At 39.6% G+C, this 20,536-nt stretch overlaps 1 protein-coding gene across 1 annotated transcript in view; it reads left to right on the forward strand.

Annotated features, from left to right (window-relative positions):
* The window catches only part of Pip4p2 (phosphatidylinositol-4,5-bisphosphate 4-phosphatase 2), a 52,875-nt gene extending 35,134 nt beyond the window's left edge, over positions 1–17,741 (forward strand). Inside the window, exons 5-7 of the mRNA XM_038347995.2 lie at positions 10,371–10,423; positions 15,580–15,670; positions 16,935–17,741. Of these exons, the coding sequence (XP_038203923.1) occupies positions 10,371–10,423; positions 15,580–15,670; positions 16,935–17,078 (288 nt within the window). The 3' untranslated portion in view covers positions 17,079–17,741. The remainder of the gene's footprint in view (positions 1–10,370; positions 10,424–15,579; positions 15,671–16,934) is intronic.
* Positions 17,742–20,536: the final 2,795 nt, after the last annotated feature.

A 20,536-nucleotide genomic window follows, 5' to 3' on the forward strand; every position in this document is an offset into this window, starting at 1 on the left:
CACTTTTAGCTCTATGGGTATCAGTGAGCAAATAAATCTTAGCTCTCTCACCTTACTTAGTGGCAAAGTGCACATGTTCAAACCCAGTTTATGGTTTCTATATTTAAGAACAAATTCATATTATGATTTATAAAAAATTTTCTGACCTGAAAAGGTATACTTGATGCCATGCAGTGATGGTGTACACCTTTAATCCCAGCAATTGGGAGGCAGAGGCAGGCAGATCTCTGTGGGTTTGAGGCCAGCTTGGTCTACAGAGTGAGTTTCAGGACAGCCACAGCTACACACAGAGAAACTCTGTCTTGGAAAATAAAACAAAACAATACAATAACAACAAAAAGTATATTTGGAGTTAAGGAAATTAATTCCGATACCCATGATTAGACAAACTGATAGTGAAAGTTTTCCCATCCAGCAATCTTTTTTGCAAATAACCAACTCAGAGACTTAATATAAATTATGAATGCTCGGCCAATAGCTCAGGCTTATTACTAGCTAACTCTTACATTTCAGTTAGCCTATATTTCTTGTCTATTCTCTGCCACGTGGCTTGGTACCTTTTCTCAGTATATGTCCATCTTGCTTCTCCCTTCATCTCCACTCTACCTCTCTGAGTCGTCCCTTCCTCATCCCATCATCCTCAGTTTGGCTTTCCTCCTAACCTTCTCTCATTCAGCTATTGGCCGGTCAGCTGGTTTATTAAACCAATCATAGCAACATGTATTTGCATAGTGTACAGAAAAATTATTCCATAGCAACAAACTATTGGGCAAAATCTAAACTAGAAGGATTCAACGTGAGCAAATCTATAGAAGTAGTTTTAATACTTCTGACTTCACCTCACAGTTGATTTTTAAAAAATTAATTTCATAAAGACTTATTCTATCTAGAAAGGTAAGAGAGGATTTCTATTGTTATTCAACACCTAGGAGAATACGGTGATTTTATGTCCTTAGTATTAGATACTTTCTAGAGTCTTAGCATAACAAGGAAGTCTATGAATGCTGCCATGGCAGGAACAAACTTTAGAAGTGTAATCGGCTCTTTTCATTTGGTTTATTGTAGTAAAGCAATTTTACGCATATGTTCTAAATATCAAATCAGGCTTGGAACCTTTTCATCTACCTAATTACCAGCCAGTGTCCCTCAGATGCTTTAAGCCCGGTCAGCTACTTGACTGACAATGGTTTTCTGTGTTCAAATCATTCCTTTTCCGTTTGACTTGTCAGTTTTGGACCTTATTCTGTAGTAGATGTAAGATGCAACTTGAACATCTACACCCACACCTTCTTAGTATTTCCGCCCTCAATTCCTTTCCCTCTTCCTAGCAGACTTATTGTATAACTTAATTTTTGATCCTTTATAGGATTAGGGCAGTGGTGTTCATGGCTGAACCATGTGACATGGTACATTTTCCTCACACGACTCTCAGCATTTTGTTTAATGTGTAAATATTTGCCCCTTCTGCTTTGGTTTCTTTAGTTTTCTATGTATACATTCTCAGTTCTTTGCAGGGTGATCTATATAATTTCTGTATCTAGTCAGATGTGGCTAATATCTCCTATTTTTGCTCTCTTCTCTGTAGCTGTCACCTTGGGACCTTCTTTACCGCTATCCAAAAGGTGTTTTTCAGACTTCAGATTTGCATTTCATGCTGCCTTTGAGACTGTGGGCCTTGTTCTGAGATGAGACAAGGAGTAGCATTTATTTCTTAGGTGCCTTCTAATCTAGCATTAAATTTGCATAATGATTTCTCTAGATACTGACTTTGGAGTTTCCAATTGTCCTTTCAGAAAATTGCAGAGTTTCCCCATTGATAATGAGATATTTACTGGTTTAATTCCAGGTCCTTTCTATTTGACCTATTCTATTTCTCCTTGGTTTTCCTTCTTTTTTTATTGCTTTTATTGGGTGATATATTTTTCTCCACTCCTCTTCCTTCCCACTCCCTTTTTGCCTGTCCCATGATCCCCATGCTCCCAATTTACTTAGGATATCTTGTCTTTTTTTTTTACTTCCCAAGTAGATTAGTGGTTTCCCTTTTTTTCCTTTCATTTTCTTCATTGATCTGAAATTTCATGAGGACATGTCCCAGGGAGAGTATTTCATGGGCCTTTGGAATTATTTCAGATGATCTAACTTCAGAGCTTTTCAAATCCTGTTTCCTTTTGATTGTAATCTCTTCCCCATGACTTTGTCCAGAGAATACTAATCATGCTTTCTAGGAGGTGTTATTTTCTCAATGACTTCTTTCTGCCTCTTCCTCATTTTTCTATTTGTGTTTCTTTCATCACAGAAATTTTACTCAAGTGTTTATTTAAGTCCTCTCCTCCCCCCATTAGACTCTACATATAGATAGAGGCTAGGTGATTTCTTTTCCATTTTCTCTGAAAACTCTTCCTTCATTAATACTTGTAAATCTGCTGAGGGGCCAGTTTCTCTGGGGGGAGACTCTCTGATCTCCTGGGGAAGCTGGATCTGAGCTCCAACATTCTAGGCACTGATAGTAAGGTGCTCACCTCCTGCTCCGGCTGCAGACTGTAACTGCTTTGCTTTCAGAGCTTCATGGCTTTCCTAGGTTCATAAACTTGACAGCTCAATGTCTTTCCATAAGAAATCACTCAGCTCTTGTCTGTGTTGAGGGAGGAGTGCTTCTGGCTTTGTAGCATGGAGAGAGAGCTTACCAGAAACACTTGGGTATTTGGTTTTCAGCCTGCGGCATAAGTGACAAGAAAGCATATATTTACTGTACACGATTATACACATGTGTACACTAAAATCATCACACTCAAACAAGTGAATGTTTAGATCACTTGGTGTATCCCCCTGATTAGTATAAGTATCTTAAAAACAACACTTCAGCACTTCATATCTGCTTTCTTCATAATTTCAAGAAGACAGGAAAGTACCATTAGCTATAGTTCCACAGAAAACTGTTCCCAATTCTTGCTCGTCCTTCTTGAGCCACTGGAACAAAGCTTGTCTTCTCTACCTCTACGGTTTTGTTGTTTTTTTATATTAATTTTATTTTATATACATTGGTGTGAGGGCTTCAGATCCCCTGAAATTGGAGTTACAGACAGTTGTGAACTGACATGTGGGTGCTGGGAATTGAACCCAGGTCCTGTGGAAGAGCAGCCAGTGCTCCTAAGCGCTGAGAGAGACTACTCTCCAGCCCCATGTATCTTACATCTGTAAATTCACTTACTATTACTTGAGTCATGGTTGGAGAAGGAAATGGAAATTTCTCCACCCATCTAGTTGTGTATATTTAATCATAATCACTCGGATTTTTCTGATCTAGGATGAAATATAAATCCCTTTCTTTACATTATATTTTATTAATAAGAACAATGCTTCCATAAATTATGGAATATACTTGGGATAAGCCACAGATTTCTGTTTACAGTCACTTCCTATTGACTTGGTATGGATTAGTAGACTTTACAGACGTCAACAGATATAAAGTAAATTGACTTGGCTAAATATATATTAAATACATTTATTGCTCTTTGTCTCACATGGAGAAACTGTCTTTTGAATGTAATACATTTAAAACTCTTCAGAACAGACTTCTTTCCAACTTACTCAGGAATCTCCTTGCATTTCTTTATATTTTATATTCCTAGTCTTGCCATGAATTATCTTTGCAGCTACCCTACAAAAGAGCTAATGTGATTTTGTAGCCAGAAGGCTCTCTCCTGCCTCCCAGTTCCCAAATAACCACTTCCAGGCTTAAATTAATTATAAATGTTTGGGCAGTGGCTCAGACTTATTATTAGCAAGCTTTTTCATTTAAATTAACCCATTTTTATTAATCTGTGTATCACCACGTGGCCCATGACTTACCGGGTGCTCTGATATCTTGCTCCTTCAGTGGCTGCTGGTGTCTCCTAGACTCCACCCTCCTCACTGTGTCTCTGTTTGACTTTTCTGCCCAGCCTTATTCTGCTTGGCTATAGGCCAAATCGGCTTTATTCATCAACCAATGAGAGCAACACATATTCACAGCATACCAAAAGAAATCTCACAGTATAATTTCTTTAACAATATTGAGAGCACGTGTACCAGGTGCTGGGCAAATCCCATGGAAATCATGGCAAACAGAAAGCCATCTCTATTTTCATAGCGTTTTCTAATCTATTAGGAAGGGAAAGATAATTAAAAATCAAATGAAAAGTGGGGTGTGATGGTGTATGGCTTAAATACCAGCACTTGGGAGGTAGAGGCAGGCAGATCTCTGCGAGTTCAAGGCTACCCTTGTCTACAAAGTGAGTTCCAGGACAGCCAGAGCTGCTACACAGAGAAACCCTGTCTGGGGGAAAAAGAAGAAAAAGGAAAGAAAAGAAAGAAAAATGATCACGTGGCATAGAGCATGGGAATACATTGTTTGAGTGCAGAGATGTACCTAGCCTAGAAGGCATGGCCCTGCTCCAGGAGGAATGCAGAACTAGAGAAATGCTTTCTGTAAGGTCCAAGCAGGGAAAGGCACTCACTGCTGCTAAGTCAGAAAATCCAGGTTCAATTCTAGGAAGCCACACAGTAGGAGGAAAGGATCGATTCCCACAAATTGTCTTCTGACCTCTACAAAGTCAGTGCACAGAAACACACACACACACACACACACACACACACACACACACAAGTAGAACAATTTTAAAAACTGTGAAATACTAATAAAACAGAGGTGCTTTATACTTTGGATCTATGGATGTCACGCATAGAGCAGTCTGTACAGGGGTGAACAGATGCTCAACTTTCATTATCCAGAAAGGTAACGATGTTGATTAGAAAAGTGTTAAGAGTTTAAGTGTTAAGAATAGATATATAGATATTTAAATTTAAATCATGATGTAATATGTTAGCTATCATTGTGGCGGCTGCCAGCGGTCGGAGGGGTTAGGAAATAACCACGATAGTCCTTTTATAATTAATTAACTTTAACACAAGGGGAGAATAAGGGAATTTACAGATCCAAGGGTCCAGTGGAGCAGAAGGTACGCAGGGAAGAATCAAAACGGGGCTCCTTCCGGCGCCCCAATCCTATTTAAGGGGAATGCTACCCCGCTGGAGCAGCCACGCCCCTGAACGCAGAGATTGGGCCAGCTGCCCCAACATATCATTATGCCGTTTTCAAACAAAGTATGTTTTTGTGGTTCTTCCTATCATCTCTCCACCTCCCTGTTCTCCTGCCCCCTGCCAGTGACTCCCCTCCCCCTAATCTTTATTCTTTTCCTTCTTAATGTCCTCAGTTTAGCACTAAGGTAATCATCTGACAGTGAATTCTAGAGAAATGATCCAAATTGAAAATTTAAATAGATGTGTGGGAGGGGGGAGTTTTTATAATCCTAAAATATAATTCATGCATTTAGGTACTTGGCTATCATAGACTCCGTCTATGGCTAAATCGTCTCCTTAATATTTAGGCTAGGCACCTCAGTCAGATGACCAAATTAGCATATCTTACACAATAACAATAATTAAAAACTTTAATTCTTTATCTAGAAGAGATGTTTGTTTAAAGTACAGAATGTAAAGATGATTTCAGAATTTTGAGAGAGTTAATTTTGGTAATATGGGAGGACATTGTTAGCATTTAAAGGATGGGAGTTGATTTTGATAATTTCAGGTTAATAAGAGAAGCCAGGGGGCCGAGAGCTCAGAGACAATTTGTTATATTCCCTTACTGGGGCTTTCTGCAGTCCTGGGAGCGTGCCTGAAAGTTAGACGCCTTGAGTTCCATCCCCAGCACACCAGGGACTGGGGAGGACAGATTGCTCAGCGTTCACAAGAGAACATGGGCTTCCTCACTCTCCTTCCTGCTTGTGGCCTCATCATTACTGTGCTAGACACGAATAATCTTGGCTCTTTTCTACTCCTTCTTTGTCCTGAGTGGAGAAAATCAAGAGGAGAAAATGTGTCAGGCAAGAACGTGAAGTCATGTTTATAAATGAAAGTATGTAGATATTTAACCCTGTAGAGATGAAAAGCTAGGCTGAACTGTAGCTGAGTTTTCTAGAGACAAACAAAAGAAAAAGAAAAAAACCTATAACATCTTAGAAGATAGCTATGACCTTTTAAACCAAAAGCTAACAAGAACAATGAAAACATGCTGTCTCTGGCCTCCTGAGGCCAGAGGGCACATCCCCTTTGTGGACGAAGGACCTGTACGATGAGTCTGTTAAACAGCAGCCTTCTGTTTATGGTGTCATCTTTTAATAGGGTTATAATTCCTAGGTTAGCGTGCTTAGGAATTTACTATTTGACAATGCTTCAAGACCTGCCTGGACTCATTGGCACAGTTTAGGAAAATGAGAGTTGTGTTTGCAAAGTATATTTAATGCCATATTTATGTAATGAACTCTCAGTTATTAGTCTGTAAATACTTTTATAACTATAGGTTAGATAATTGGGCAGAAGTTTTGTATTCTTTAGTGTATTCTTTAGTGTGTTCTTTAGTGTATTCTTTAGTGTATTCTTTAGTGTGTTCTTTAGTGTGTTCTTTAGTGTATTCTTTAGTGTGTTCTTTAGTGTGTTTCATGTGCATCACTGTTAACATCTGAAACAGAGCTTTTATGTTGCATGTCCAAACATTTTTGGTCATCCAAACTATTTTGAGAGAATCCTATGGTCAGAGAATAGAGATTATTTTGAGGAGCATCTTGAGAAAACAATTTCCTAGAAGAATAAAGTGAATAAGCAGGGTTAAACCAGTCGACCAGGAATATGAAGATGTTTCTTATGTGCAGTAGAGGTTAACATGGCGTCTACTGCAGACAGGTACACACTCACTGATGAAAGACACGTTCATCCTGATTGAGACTAGTGTTCTCTACAAAACTGCGCAGCTCCCCACACATGCTGATCACATATAGTGGGCACAGCTCACACACGTGGTGATCACACACAGTGGGCACAGCTCATATACGTGTTGAGTTACATACAGTGGGCACAGCTCACACATGTGCTGAGTCACACACAGTAGATACAGCTCCCCCACATGCTGCGTCACACACAGTGGATCAGAGACACAGCTCTCCATGCATGCTAAGTCACACACAGTGGATCAGAGACACAGCTCCCCATGTGTGCTAAGTCACATGCAGTGGATCAGAGACACGGCTCTCCACACATGCTCAGTCACACACAGTGGATCAAAGATACAGCTCCCCTTGAGTGCTGAGTCATACACAGTGGATCAGAGACATGGCTAACCTTATGTGCTGAGTCACACGCAGTGGATCAGAGACACGGTTCACCATGTGTGCTGAGTCATACACAGTGGATCAGAGACACGGCTCACCATATGTGCTGAGTCACACACAGAGGTTCACACTTCTCTGAAGTGGGTCAAGTTGGTTACTTTCAGACAGGGTCAGATTTTCTTCACTTGAATATAGAGTTAGTGCCATAGCTTCTAGATTGTGGACTGGGGGCTCCTGCTTGGGAGCATACGCAGTTTCATAATTCCCTCAGCTTCCATCAGGCAGGGAGTAGAGCATCTCTCTCTCTGGGCATGCCTGTGCTGGCAGGATGTTAGACAGATAGTTCTCTTGAACAGTTCCCTCGCCAGACAGCGAACCTCTTCCACCAAATTGATGATCTCAAACTCTCACGGGAGCAGCATTTGAGAACCCTCACAGAGTAGTGTGATTGAGGTTGCAGGACTTTGATCACAGATATATCAATTTGCTATAGTGTTTTCTCCTGACAATTTGATGACATCAAACTTGGAGTCAAAGTCTACCACATGCCCCTTCTCATCCACCTCTGGCAAATGCCGGGCACTATACAAAGACGCCCAGCACCATGTAGATAGGATGATAGTAAGGGCTGAACCATGTGGGCATAGGTGCCAAGCTGTAGCTTTTCTAAAGATGTAGTCATGAATTCTAGCAAGAGAACTCAGTGGTAGGGAATTCGGGGAACTGAAGATGAGCTTTGAGTAAGGCATTGCTTGATCATGGTCCAGTTACCATACATCTTGTTTTAATTAATGAAGAGGTAGCATCAAACAAGCTGAGATGAGGAGAAATGCAGATGCATGGCTTAAAGGAGCCCTTGTAGGTACTTGTCTTCTGGCTTCTGTGCTGTGTTTTCTCAGCTCATGAATGGTACCCATGATGGCTTAGCTGCAGCAGGCGCCGCACCTATAGGAAGCCGTGATGGTTGGCAGGCACACCAGACTTTGCTTCTTACCGTTGCACAAACACTGTTCGTCATCAGGAATGTTCTCTTCTCCACCTAGGAGCACTGAGGAGTCAGGTCAGAGCAGGGCTAGGCATTCATGAAGGAGGTAGACATGCTAGTTTTTAGATTCTGGGGTCTCTTGCAGGTGTCTTACCCTAACTAGGGAAGAAGTGACCAAGATACCGGAACAAAAGTTTGCTTGTTTGTTTGTTTGTTTTCTCTCAGGACTTCAAGGTTTAGCCATTTGAAGAATACAAACACAACATTTTAGGTAGTAAGATTGCAGAAAGTCAAATTTTTGCAAAAAAAAAAAATTAACACAAAATCAACCCCAGCTCTGAAGTCTTTTCTTGTTTGAATTTGCTGCATCTGAGAGACTGTACTCAGAGACACCACCACCTCTCATGTCAGGCTGTTGCCCGGACAGTTTACGGTCTCAGCAAGTCTCAGGCATTGGTTATAGATGAATTTGCCAAGGTTAATCTGCACTGAAATGGACACTTTAAAATAATGATGTGGAGATAAATGATCTCTTTGACTCGTCACCTACAATTCATATTCTGCAACGTGTCAACCTCAAGTCCTGGGCTCGGCGCTACCCTTGACTGAGGGTTTTTAAATTGCCGTCTCAGGCTGATGTCTTGTTTCATTTATAGAAATCACTTATGAAAAGCTGTTTATAAATGGCATCTGAAATGATATTGCAAGTTCAGCAACTCATCTAACTTTGCTATGAAAATACAAAAGAACACTTAATATTGTGTTCTGTTCTGGCTTCTGTGTAAATCTGTGTAAATGTCTGTTCGGCGCATTAATTCAAGAATCTTTTACAGATAAGAGTAATGGAAATAAACTAACATGTGACAAAGTGTAAGAAGCGAGAGGAAGTTGGTTGCTGCTTGAAAATGACATGTTTGGTTGACGTTCTCAGACGTTGAAAATAGTCTCTCCGAAAATCTTGAATGTTCTTGTGGCATCGTTCAGAGTTTATTTCCCTCGGGGCTGTGTGCCCTACGGTGAGGGATGAGCATGTGAAGGTTCTCTTAGGTTTGCAGGGCTTCATGAAGTTTGAGTTAAAATGAAAGAAACACAGCACAGGAAATCCACACACTCATTTCTTAAACCTAGGGATGAGAGAAAATGTAGAAAGGAAAACTCATAAGATACTTTGTTAAAATTACCTTTTGTTCTCTGGAAAACATTGGAATTTGCATAAGTTATTGAAAACTCACAACAATTAGAAATTGGATGCCTAGAATCCTAAACAAAAATTAATTTTTGATATGGGAAACTTGTTTTGAGACAAATTAGTGACATATTTATGTAAAACCATGAAAGAAATATACTGTCATCTTACTTAAAGCAAGATGATCCACTAGAAGACTTTGTTGGGATATCACAGAGAACCCTGGGCCCCACGCCTATTCAGCATTCACAGAAAGCCAGAGCAAAGCCACACCCCTTGAGAAACCATCTGAGAACTCTTTGATGCAGTAAAGTAAATGTTTTAGATTAAATTTACAGAAACTTTCCTTGAAAGACTTTGTCCTAAGATCTGTCTGCTATTTTGAGGGTCTGAATGATGGTTTTATGAGAAAAGTTATGCATTCTCTTACCCGATTTACCGGTAGATGGAGGAGAAAATTGTCCCATGGATTAATGTTGTTTTGTCACACTTTACACACAGTGAGGGAGCAGGATAGTTTCCTGGCTTCATTTCTGTTAGGGTCTCCTTTGGTTAGTTTATTATGTATGCTGTGGTCTCTCACGCCAGAAAAAAAAAAAAAAAAAAAAAAGGTGAAGGAAGTTATCAATCAAAATATTGAAGTATTTACAAGTTGGTCCTCTGAGCTTAAAGAAAAATAAAGCTTGAAGGTACCCAGTAGACTTCATTCGTGAACTGCGGAGTACAGGATTAACTTCTGTTTTCCTTGTGAGGCAGATCTAGCTGGCGTCAGAGCCTTGAGAGAGTCATGGGAAACGGTTCCGACTGGGACCCCAAAATGCGTTCTCAAGGGATGGGAAAACAGCTCGAGGTGAAAACCATGGAACCCCGAGAAAGCAACTGACGGCTGCTGTCGTGATCCCTGGTGACATTTAGACTAAAATAAGCATTCTCTCAGAATGGCTGGTTTCTAGTTGTTTTCCTTTTCAAATCCCTCTCTTTATTTATTTTACAGTGGATGGAACTGAGGTTCAACACTCTGGCAAAATGTCCACACTGCAAAAAAATGTAAGTTCTCTACTGCTGGAAATACCATGGAGAAATCTACAGAGTTTGGAATTCTCACTTAAGTAGATTTGAATTTTAATATGTGCTATGAAGTGAGTGAAAATGCTTAATATATTTGTCATTTTCAAGACAAAGCCAAGTCATCCTTAGGCTAATATAGTCGATTTCTAAATTAAAATCATTGGGCTTGATTGTTGTTCTTTAAAGGGAAATCCATTTCTAGAAGAGTAAAATTAATAGATTGTCAGTTACCTGGAGAATTTTCCGGTGTTATAGAGGTTATAATCTCTTGCAATACAGTTTGTAGAAATATTGTAATCAAGGAGAAAAACCTATTGTTCGTGAGTCTGTAATTAGTTAATGGTTAGTTTTTCCACTCCCTTCCTAATGAGATTATTACTGTGACAATGTTTATGTAACTGTCTGTTTTAACTATAAAGTCTGTTTATTTATGTTTTTAACTGGTTTGCCTAGGGAAAGGGTAAAAAGCAATATGACCATGGGAAACCACAAAGATATTTTGATTAAAAAAATATTTTATGGCTTACGTGTTGGGGATTCTGAGGACCAAGATTCTGTCCCGAGGAGCATATTAGGAATCAGTCATACTACAGATAAGAATATATTCTAGCTGAAGAATATTAAATACTCAGCAAAGGGGAAAGACAAATGGGAGCAGACGTTGAAGATGTGGAGCAAATCTTCAAAGAGGTCTTTCCCAGTGGAGTCGTCTGTGAAAGAATTGTTAGTGCATCTGCAATGTGTGTCTGCCAAGGGCACTCACTTGGGACTTGGTGTCCCGGGGATCATAGGTACCTATTGCCAGCACATACCCACATTCCAGGTACCCAACAGGAGAGTTCGTATTTGGTGTAACCTGTATCACTTACAGAGAGAATTTATACCCTCTAAGTATACTCTTAGTACTTATGGAATACTAAGAACGTTTTAAAAACCAGAGTGTACAGATAGCAGCTGAGGACCAATCTCGTGAGAAGGGCTTTTTAATTAGAGTAGTCTTAGGTTGATGTGTTAGCCTTTCTGCTCAACATTAACTTTGACAGTGAAAATTTAATTAAAAATGATCATCCACTTACATGTGTGAATTGTAATGTAAGCAAAGTCAACTGGACTGGAATGTTTTAACAATTTGATTTTTAAGACAGAAAATATGGGTCCATATTTTATATGACCTTTAGTATGATCTAATTAACTCCATCTATTCTGAAAATAGAAGAATCCCATGAATGGTTTCCCGAGAAAATAATTAAAAAGTATCTGTAAAATTGAGAATACATAATGAAATGTCTCCCTTCCTTGCTGCTAAGTGATTTCAATTCAATATAATCCCGGCATAATTTTCTTTATCATTCATTTTTAACTTTAAAAGAAGAGATACTTAAAATTCATGAAATAATTCACCTAAGCCCTTAGTTTTATTGAATCTGGTGGGAGTCCATGCATGGAGAAAAAAAGTTGACTACCCCAAATATATTTATGGAAAAAAATCATTTTGGGGAGGCCACAACTCATGAAACATGAATATGCATGCTATCGATACATGTCTATGCATGTATCACAATATACACGAAATTATGTGGGAAATATTTTTGCCAAGGACATCAAGTAGTTTTAAAAATCACAGAAAATAAGAAGCAGAGGGCTAGATACTCTGAGCACAGCTAAGAGTGGTCTTGTAGACCCCGGTTCACGTTAGCCAGAGCTTTTGCAGCAACCTGAAAATGCAGGGATTGTTGGGATAGTTTTACAAGTTAGAAACCACTGCGAGGGGTTAAGGGTTGTGCTTAAGGAACTTGTTTAACTACTTTAGAACAATGGCACTATTTTTGCTGGTAAGAATGTCAAATTTCTGACCATAAGGCTATATTGATATGAAGAAGCGTTTGTATCAATACCTTAGGGAATGGTGTGCATAGAAGTTCATGTGGACGGAAGCAGCTTAACCATAATTCTAAGAAGATGGTCTCTAGAACTGGAATCGTATGCTCAGCATGGGAGAGTCAGGGCGTTTGTTGCTTGTGGGCAGAAGCTGTCATCATATGAGCACCCATAGCTGCCTTCCAGAGTTCTTTTGGCACGTTTTTCTTCCTAGTGGTATGACGGGTCTCTTAGAATAGGAGGCTGAGACAGCATTTTATTTCTTCAAACGTAACTATCCTAGAATTCCTTTTTGTTTATAGGAGTTACAACATCATTACTACAACACTAGTTTGCCGTGTGTTAATCTCACAAGCATCTGAGGACAGCTTTACCTGTGGCTCCCCAGTCAAGGAAATGTATTCCCCTATTCCATTTCCTTGTTCATGCAGAAGTAGGGGCTGTTGCAGCTGAAGATGTGTTTTCCTTTCCTTGCGGATGGTGGCTGCCACCCGGATGTCCCGTTCTAGCATTCTGAAAGTACAGTTGGGGCTGTAGTCCCCAACTGAGATGCTATAGTGGATCTATGACTAAGGCTTTTCATCTAAATTCTCATTTGATGTCAATTCGACATCACCAGGAACTCCTTGTGAATACCTTTCTACTGTTTCCAGTTATTATGGACTCTTCTTCTTGGCTGCCGCCCTTTTGATTTTCTAAGTTAGCCCTCTTACTTCAGCCAGCACTCCGGTGTTACTGGGAACTTCAAAGACAAACGTCTTACGGGATGCCCAGTAGCTTGGTAGGCAGAAGGTGGGAACCACTAAAGTTACTAAGTTTGCAGGAAACTTTATAAGGTCCCTAGATTTAAGTCTCTACCTACTTTCGAGAGCTTTCATTGTTTTCTCCTGTACCTACGAACAACCCCATGTGTTACAACAACACATTCTTTACTTCTACAAGCATCCTCTACAGTTCCTTGATTCTTTCCTGTATTCTCAAGTGTGAGCCATGGGATGGTCTGTCTGCTTCACGTCCTCACTCCTGGTTGCCTCTGAAACACCCAGTAAACCCCACAAACTAACTGAAATCTCTTTTGCTTCTCTTGTTTGCTTGTGCAAACTTCCTGTGGGAGAATGGCTAGAGTATTGTTTTTCTCTCATTCTTGACCACACTTCTATTATAAACCAGAATGGCCCGGCCTTCTACCTATTTACATCTCACCTGCCTTCAAACCTCTTTGTATTGGTTCATTTGTATTGCAGTAATGAAATATTAAAGACTTCAGCATTGTAAAAAATTAAATAACGCTTATCACAGCTCCTATGATCCAGGGGCCTGTATGTGGTAGTGGCCTTCTTGCTGACTGGATTTTGAGGTGGTACAGAGTTTTACATGGCTAGTGACGAGGAATGTATACACATCTTTCACTCTCTGGTCTTTCTGCCTGCGTAAGATTCACTTGTAGGGTATTGCCCTGGTGACCATATCTAGTCTGAATTACCTGGCAACAGCCATACATCTCTACACTCTTCCAGTTAAATCCCCATCCTCTTAAGACTTCACCATGAAGATTGTACTCCAACGTGAGTTTCAGAGGGAAGAAGCAATGTTCAGACCATAGCACTTCCATTCTTCCCCCATTGCCTCTTCTGAACTTATAAAGAACATTGCTTGGTTTCTCATGAATGGTAAGTCAGAAACCACCAGATTGCTATACAGGTGGTAATGAGAAACAAGAACCAGCTGTGAGCTCTAAAGCAGGACACCTACTAACAGGTTATATAAGAGTTAAAACCAAGAAACAGAAGCAAAACAAAGCATTAAGGCATTAGACTATACATGTCCTATAGATTGAGACAGCCGTCTGCACAATGGCACAATGCAGTGTCTATTGTTGTCCCCAACACACTGGAATGTTTGTTAATGTTTAGTTCAGGAAAATCGATGATACCTATATTTGCAGCAAAATTTATTAACTCATGGGATGATTTGGGCACTGAAGGACATTATTATGCAGAATTAACCTCTTTAGGGTAGCATGTTTATATATTATGTCTAATAAGTGGCCTCTTCCTCTCTTGCACTCATTCAGTAGACAGTCATTAAAAGATTACACATGGTCTCCGATACTGGCCATGCCAAGGTGACAGACACCTCTTTCTGTCATCTCACTAACGGTGCCTTGCATATGGTATGTGTAATAAATATGCACATATTAGCAAACAGGGCCCACTGGGTTTGGGTTTCTTGCTCTCCGCCAGACTTGCATCATTTTTGAAAATTACCAAAATTGGAAGTGGAGAGAAGTAAATATCGGATTTTGGGATTCACTTGAGAAACCAGTCGCAGTATATACTCTGATGAATTTCCTGTAGGTTTTCGACCTTAACACTTTAATCCCTACAGTGTCATACTTCTAATTCTAAAAAGCTTAAGACAAAGATGAGAAATAAGCACAGTGCTTTAAGTGACACTTAGTTGCCAGTGTTTGTTTTTTTTTTTTTAAAAATATTTATTTATTTATTATGTATACAATATTCTGTCTGTGTATATGCCTGCAGGCCAGAAGAGGGCACCAGACCCCATTACAGATGGTTGTGAGCCACCATGTGGTTGCTGGGAATTGAACTCAGGACCTTTGGAAGAGCAGGCAATGCTCTTAACCTCTGAGCCATCTCTCCAGCCCCAGTTGCCAGTGTTTGTAACAATGAAAGCCCTCAAGTGTGAATGAGGGGAGGTGGTTGAGTCTGTTGATTACATCATAGAGCTCCATTTTGAGAATGCTTGATAACAGGGAAATATCCATGCTGCCTTTGGGTCAGAGTAAAGACTGACAGGAAGAGAGTAAGCGAGGACCCTGGGAGACTTTTAGGGCAGTAGAATCACGCGTGCTTTCTTTTTTTCATTCATTTCTCCGTTTTCCAAATTTTTTCACACAAAACATAAACCATAAGCAAGCCAAAGGCTGCTTTTAATCTAGTATTTCTGTTCCGGATACAACCTTTGGATATGGACATTATCTGAAGGATGATCAGGGACCATAGTGATTTGTTGTTGTTATTTATTTATTTATAAATGTATATTGTCAGTGAGCAGGGCACCATTTACCTTTGTCATTTGTTGAAAAAAAAAAGTCATTTTATGCATACAGTCTATCATTGTGAAGAAACAAATGAAGCCAGTACGTTAGTCAAGCCTGGCATAACAAGGCATGAAGATGTGACCAAAAGTCTTGACATAAATATTAATGTGTCCCTCTGCTCTGCTCCTTACAGCTCTTCGGTTGGTAGTGCACTTCCCCGGAGACGCTGCTGTGCCTATATCACCATTGGAATGATATGTATTTTCATTGGAGTTGGATTAACGGTGAGTACTGCCTTTGTTTGTTTCTTTGAAGGGTCTCACGTAGCAGAGGGTGGCCTTTGAGCTCATGATCCTCTTGTTTCCTGTAATCCCAAACCCAGGGAACACCACTATTAGATGTTTTTTCTGCATCTTTATTAACTTCAGTGTGCTATGAGATTTGGGACAGTTATCAGAGATCTCCAAGAGGGTGACCACTCAGCCTGACAGGTTCCAGAGATCCTGAAGGACTCTGGTCAATCAGATGTCCTATCCTTGGATATGTATTTTTTTAAGTAGTTAATTTTTTAAAGATCTTTTTAAAAAACTTTTAAATTTTATTTTATGTGCACAGGTGTTTTGTCTGCATGCATGTCTGTGCACTACTTGAATGGCTGATGACCATGGAGGCCAGAAGGAGGTTACAGAGAACTTGGAACTGGGGTTACAAATGGTTATGAGCCCTGGTGTGGGAACTGGAAGTCTAATCTAGATCCTCTGGATGAGCAGTGCTCCTAACCTCTGAGCCATTTCTCCAGCCCATTGAAAAAGATTTCATGGCAATATATTAATTACATAAAGTCAAGATTTCATTGTTTCTGATGGAGTCTGCCTACCCAGGAAAAGGCTATGTTTGTGCCACTCTGAAAGTCTTTAGCATTGAGAAATTCATTATTTGCTTGTCAAAAGCCATTTTTACTTTTGTTGAGTGGGCAGAACCAACTTTGTATCATCACGGAGTATCTTATATCCAAATCAACACTTGCTCATTTACAGAGATTTGGAAAATCAATCTCTTTATCTATGCCAAGCAGAGATTTATTTTTGCTATGAGGATGTGTTGATTTCAGAGAGACTGAAGTTGAATGGTTGGCATGGGGATCACACCAGGAGAAGGGAGCAGGGAGTAGATCTAGTCTTTGGTCAGTACACCTGGTCCCATCTTATTAGCAAAGTTTACTCTGCCATTAAGTAAGAGATAACAATGTGAATTTTCTTCTTCATTGTTACTTTTTACCCTCTTCTGGTACTGCGCCCTAGGATGCACAGGTTCTCACCACTATGTTGGGCAGTGTGCTTTTCTATTTACTTCATAAAATGTGTAGTTAATGCAAGTAGCATTGTTGAGTGTTAATTAGTCAAGAGCTACGTGTAATCTTAGAAAGCCTAATTGGCTTCAGTTTGCGGATGTGTTTCATATAATCCCAAACAGGGAGGGCCAACCAAAGTTTTCCCAGAAGACATTTCCTTAAAGTTTCTAATCTCTTGTTTTTGTGTTTTGTTTCAGGTTGGCACACAAGACTTTTCAAGGCGATTTCATGCAACCTACGTGTCTTGGGCAGTTGCTTATCTCTTAGGTTTGATTTGCCTTATCCGAGCTTGTTACTGGGGTGCAATAAGAGTCAGTTATCCAGAACACAGTTTTGCTTAAATCAACCCCAAATCTTTGACGCAGGTGAGAGTGTCCAGTAGTTCTTGATAAGCTCTTCAAATCATTTATCCTCGTGGATTCCATCCTGCTTTATATAATAGTTTCAAGACTTTGAGTCTTTTCTGAACAGATGCTCACTACAGTACAGTATATGCAAGTTCATTTTGCTGCTAGGTTATCAGACTTGGAAAAATAAAGTGCGTCTTTGTTCTTTTAAATCATTTAGAGGTATTTCTGTGTCTGTCATCACATGTTACATCTAACACCAGTCTTTTATTATGTTTAAACCAGTAATATCACTACTCGCTGATCTGTGACTATTCCCAAGAAGTGTTTATAAATGTTTCTACAATAGGTTCACATTTGTACTTACATTTTCAACAGGATTGCTTGCTTTAAAAATCTAAGCAATATGCATTTTTGCTTGAACTGCTTACTGTAATTTTAACCTAAGATTATAGTTACCTTATTCAGGAAAAAAAAATTGAGTGTACTTTCAAAAACTTGACATTCTTGTCAGAGAAACATTTCTAGATATTATATGCTTGTTTTTTGTTGTTTGTAGAAAGATACAATATTTTGGTAGTAAATTAAAATACTTAGGATGAACATGTTTGTCCACAGTTGGATATGTTGGATAAATGTCTTTTCTCTAAGATTACAGAACCTTTTGCCTTTCATTTTTGTCTTTTTATTTAGCATTTACAAAAATCTGGTTTATGGAACTTAGTGTTAGTCTGCTGGATGTATTCCTTTGTAGACTGGAGGAGGTATTGTGGAAAACATGCTTTGTAAGGCTTCATCATCTCATCACAGATACATTTACACTGGGCTGCATTCCCTCTCCTTAGATCATGGCAAACTTTTCTTTGTGAGATCCCTGTGTGCACGTTTCCCTGTGCAGAGAACCTTTGGCATTTTGCCTTAGCTGAAACACTAAAGTTAAAGATTCTCTTACTGTCTCTCAGCTGACCAGATAAAGAATGAGTCAGCTTACTCCAGGAAATGGATCAGAGGTAACGAGCTTCACGGCTTTCTAAGACTTCGCCCGGGGTCTGTGGAGTCAGCTCGTGCACTGCCCACGTCTGCAGCCTTGAAGTACTTGAGAGTTAATGGCTTAAACTCTTTCAAATTGTTGATCAGACAATTGAGTGACCTGAGTAAATTAGTAGGTGATTCTGAGGGACACAACTAATATTTTAAGTTATTTACGTTCCTGATTAATATAAAAATGCACTTACCGCGAAGTTTGAAGTGAAATACATGTAAACCTCAAAGAGAAAATGATAAATGTATAAATGCAGTAGCTCAGGATTATATGTATCTTTGAAAATACACTAATAAAGATGATTATTCAAGAGTGACCTTGTTCTACTTCATCTTAAAAAATAAGATTTAATTTCTAAAATTTACTTTGAGATCTTGCTCTGAAATACTCATATTAAAGAAGAGTAACTTTTATAATATTCTTTTATTGGTCTGTGCTATTTTCATAACTGTGTTTTCCAAGACTCATTTTGCATGCCATGGTGTTGGTAGCACCCTTGATGTTCAGTATAAAATAATCTCCTTCGGCTTGCCTTGGTGGCAGTTTTGTGGTAGCACTGGGTGGTGATTGTCCCCGTTGGTGGGAGCTCTCACATTGCGTTATATGCTATTTGACAAGATCCTTCTGAAATACAACTCTGGGAGATGCGTGACGGTTTGTTCACATGTTCACCTCCATGTAGATTCTGTTCCTGGTGCACGTGTTCTCTGTCTAAATGAAAGAATGGATGTGGGTGAGAGATAAGTGACCGGGTTATTCTTAGTCCTCATGTGTACTTGGGTCAGTACTTAGTATTCTAAGTGACCGGGTTATTCTTAGTCCTCATGTGTACTTGGGTCAGTACTTAGTATTCTGAGCTACAATAGTTATGTAAACATTATAATGTTAGGCTAAAGAAAAAAAATACTACCTAGAAGGAAAACATGTAAAAGATTAGTATAGTAAGTGATGAAAGCCAGGAGAGATACTTCAAGAGCTAACATAGAAAAAAAATTAAATTTACAAATAAAAGCAAAAGACAATTTGGTGAAGATATTTTCAAAATGGTTGAATCAATTTCTGAAATATGGAAAGGATCTAAAGCCAGGAAGAAGCAGTTTATAAGAGGAGAAATAAAGCCAAGCATGGTGGTGCACACCTTTATTCCCAGCACTCGGGAAGCAGAGGTAGGTGGATCTCTATGAGTTGCCTGCCAACCTGGTCTACAGAGCAAATCTAGCCAGCCAGAGCTTCATTATGACAACCTGCTGGGGACAAAAAGGAAGAAAAATATTAAACATTAACATCTTTTTAAAATGTCATTTCTTTTTTTTTTTTAATTTTTCGTCTCCTGGTGCCCAAAGTGCTAAAAATTCCACTTGTGTTTCAAAGGGGAGAATGAGCCTATGATTAGATACTTTCTCTTACAAAGTGTTTTATCATTGTTGTGTGTGTGTGTATGTGTGTTAGTTCATGTGCCAGAGTGTCAGGAAACAACTTTTGGGAGTCGATTCTTGCCTTCATTATTCTGTGGATCGGGTCGGGTGATCTGGTTTGTGTAGCAAGCGTTTCTACCCACTGAGCCGTCTTACCAGCCCTGATTGGGTATTTCTGACCATAGTTTGTGACTGTCCCTGCTATTTTGGAACAAAGGGATCTAACAACGACTCGGGCAGGTGCTGTGCTACTGTCATAGAACATGCTGTGTGTTTACAGGCGCCAAGGAAGGGGCTGAGCTTCTGTTTTACACAGAACAGGGGCATGTTCTTCCAGAGTCCTTCAGAGACAGTCTACATTCAAAAGAATCATTGCTAGGTAGTTCTGATATGTTTCCAGATTACTCTGTTTAAAATACTGTACACCAGTTTGAATCCCTCCCAATTTCCTGATAAATAAATAAATACTTCTAATTGCATTTGAGTAACTAATATAATAACCTTAGTTTTGGCATGGCTGTTCTTGACTGCCTAAACCATCATGAAATGCTATGGCCATTTTCATAATCATAGTCCACATAATTACTCTAAAAAGGTCGACATTTTCAGTTACTGTATGTAAGCTCTGGCATGCACATAGCTATATGTGTAAGAAGCAATGAAGAAAGCCCTTGTGTTGAGTGTTACATACGCATGTGTGTATGTACTTGTATGTATACATACATTAAATGCCTACCATACCCATGACTCTGAAGGAGTTGAGTTGTTGAAGGCAGCTAAGTGATAATCCCAGCTGGAATCGGTCGGGCTGCTTTCAAAGCACACCTGTTTTCTACTGTAGATTTCTTTTTTAGTGGGGTCGGTGGGTTTCAGGACATGGTTTCTCTGCATAGCCTTAGCTGTGGATCTCACTCGTTAGACCAGGCTGGCCTCAAACACAGACATCTGCCTGCCTCATCCCGAGTACTGGCATTAAAGGCATGCGCCCCCACCAC

The sequence above is a fragment of the Arvicola amphibius genome, chromosome 11, assembly GCF_903992535.2.
Source record: "Arvicola amphibius chromosome 11, mArvAmp1.2, whole genome shotgun sequence".
NCBI lineage: Eukaryota > Metazoa > Chordata > Mammalia > Rodentia > Cricetidae > Arvicola > Arvicola amphibius.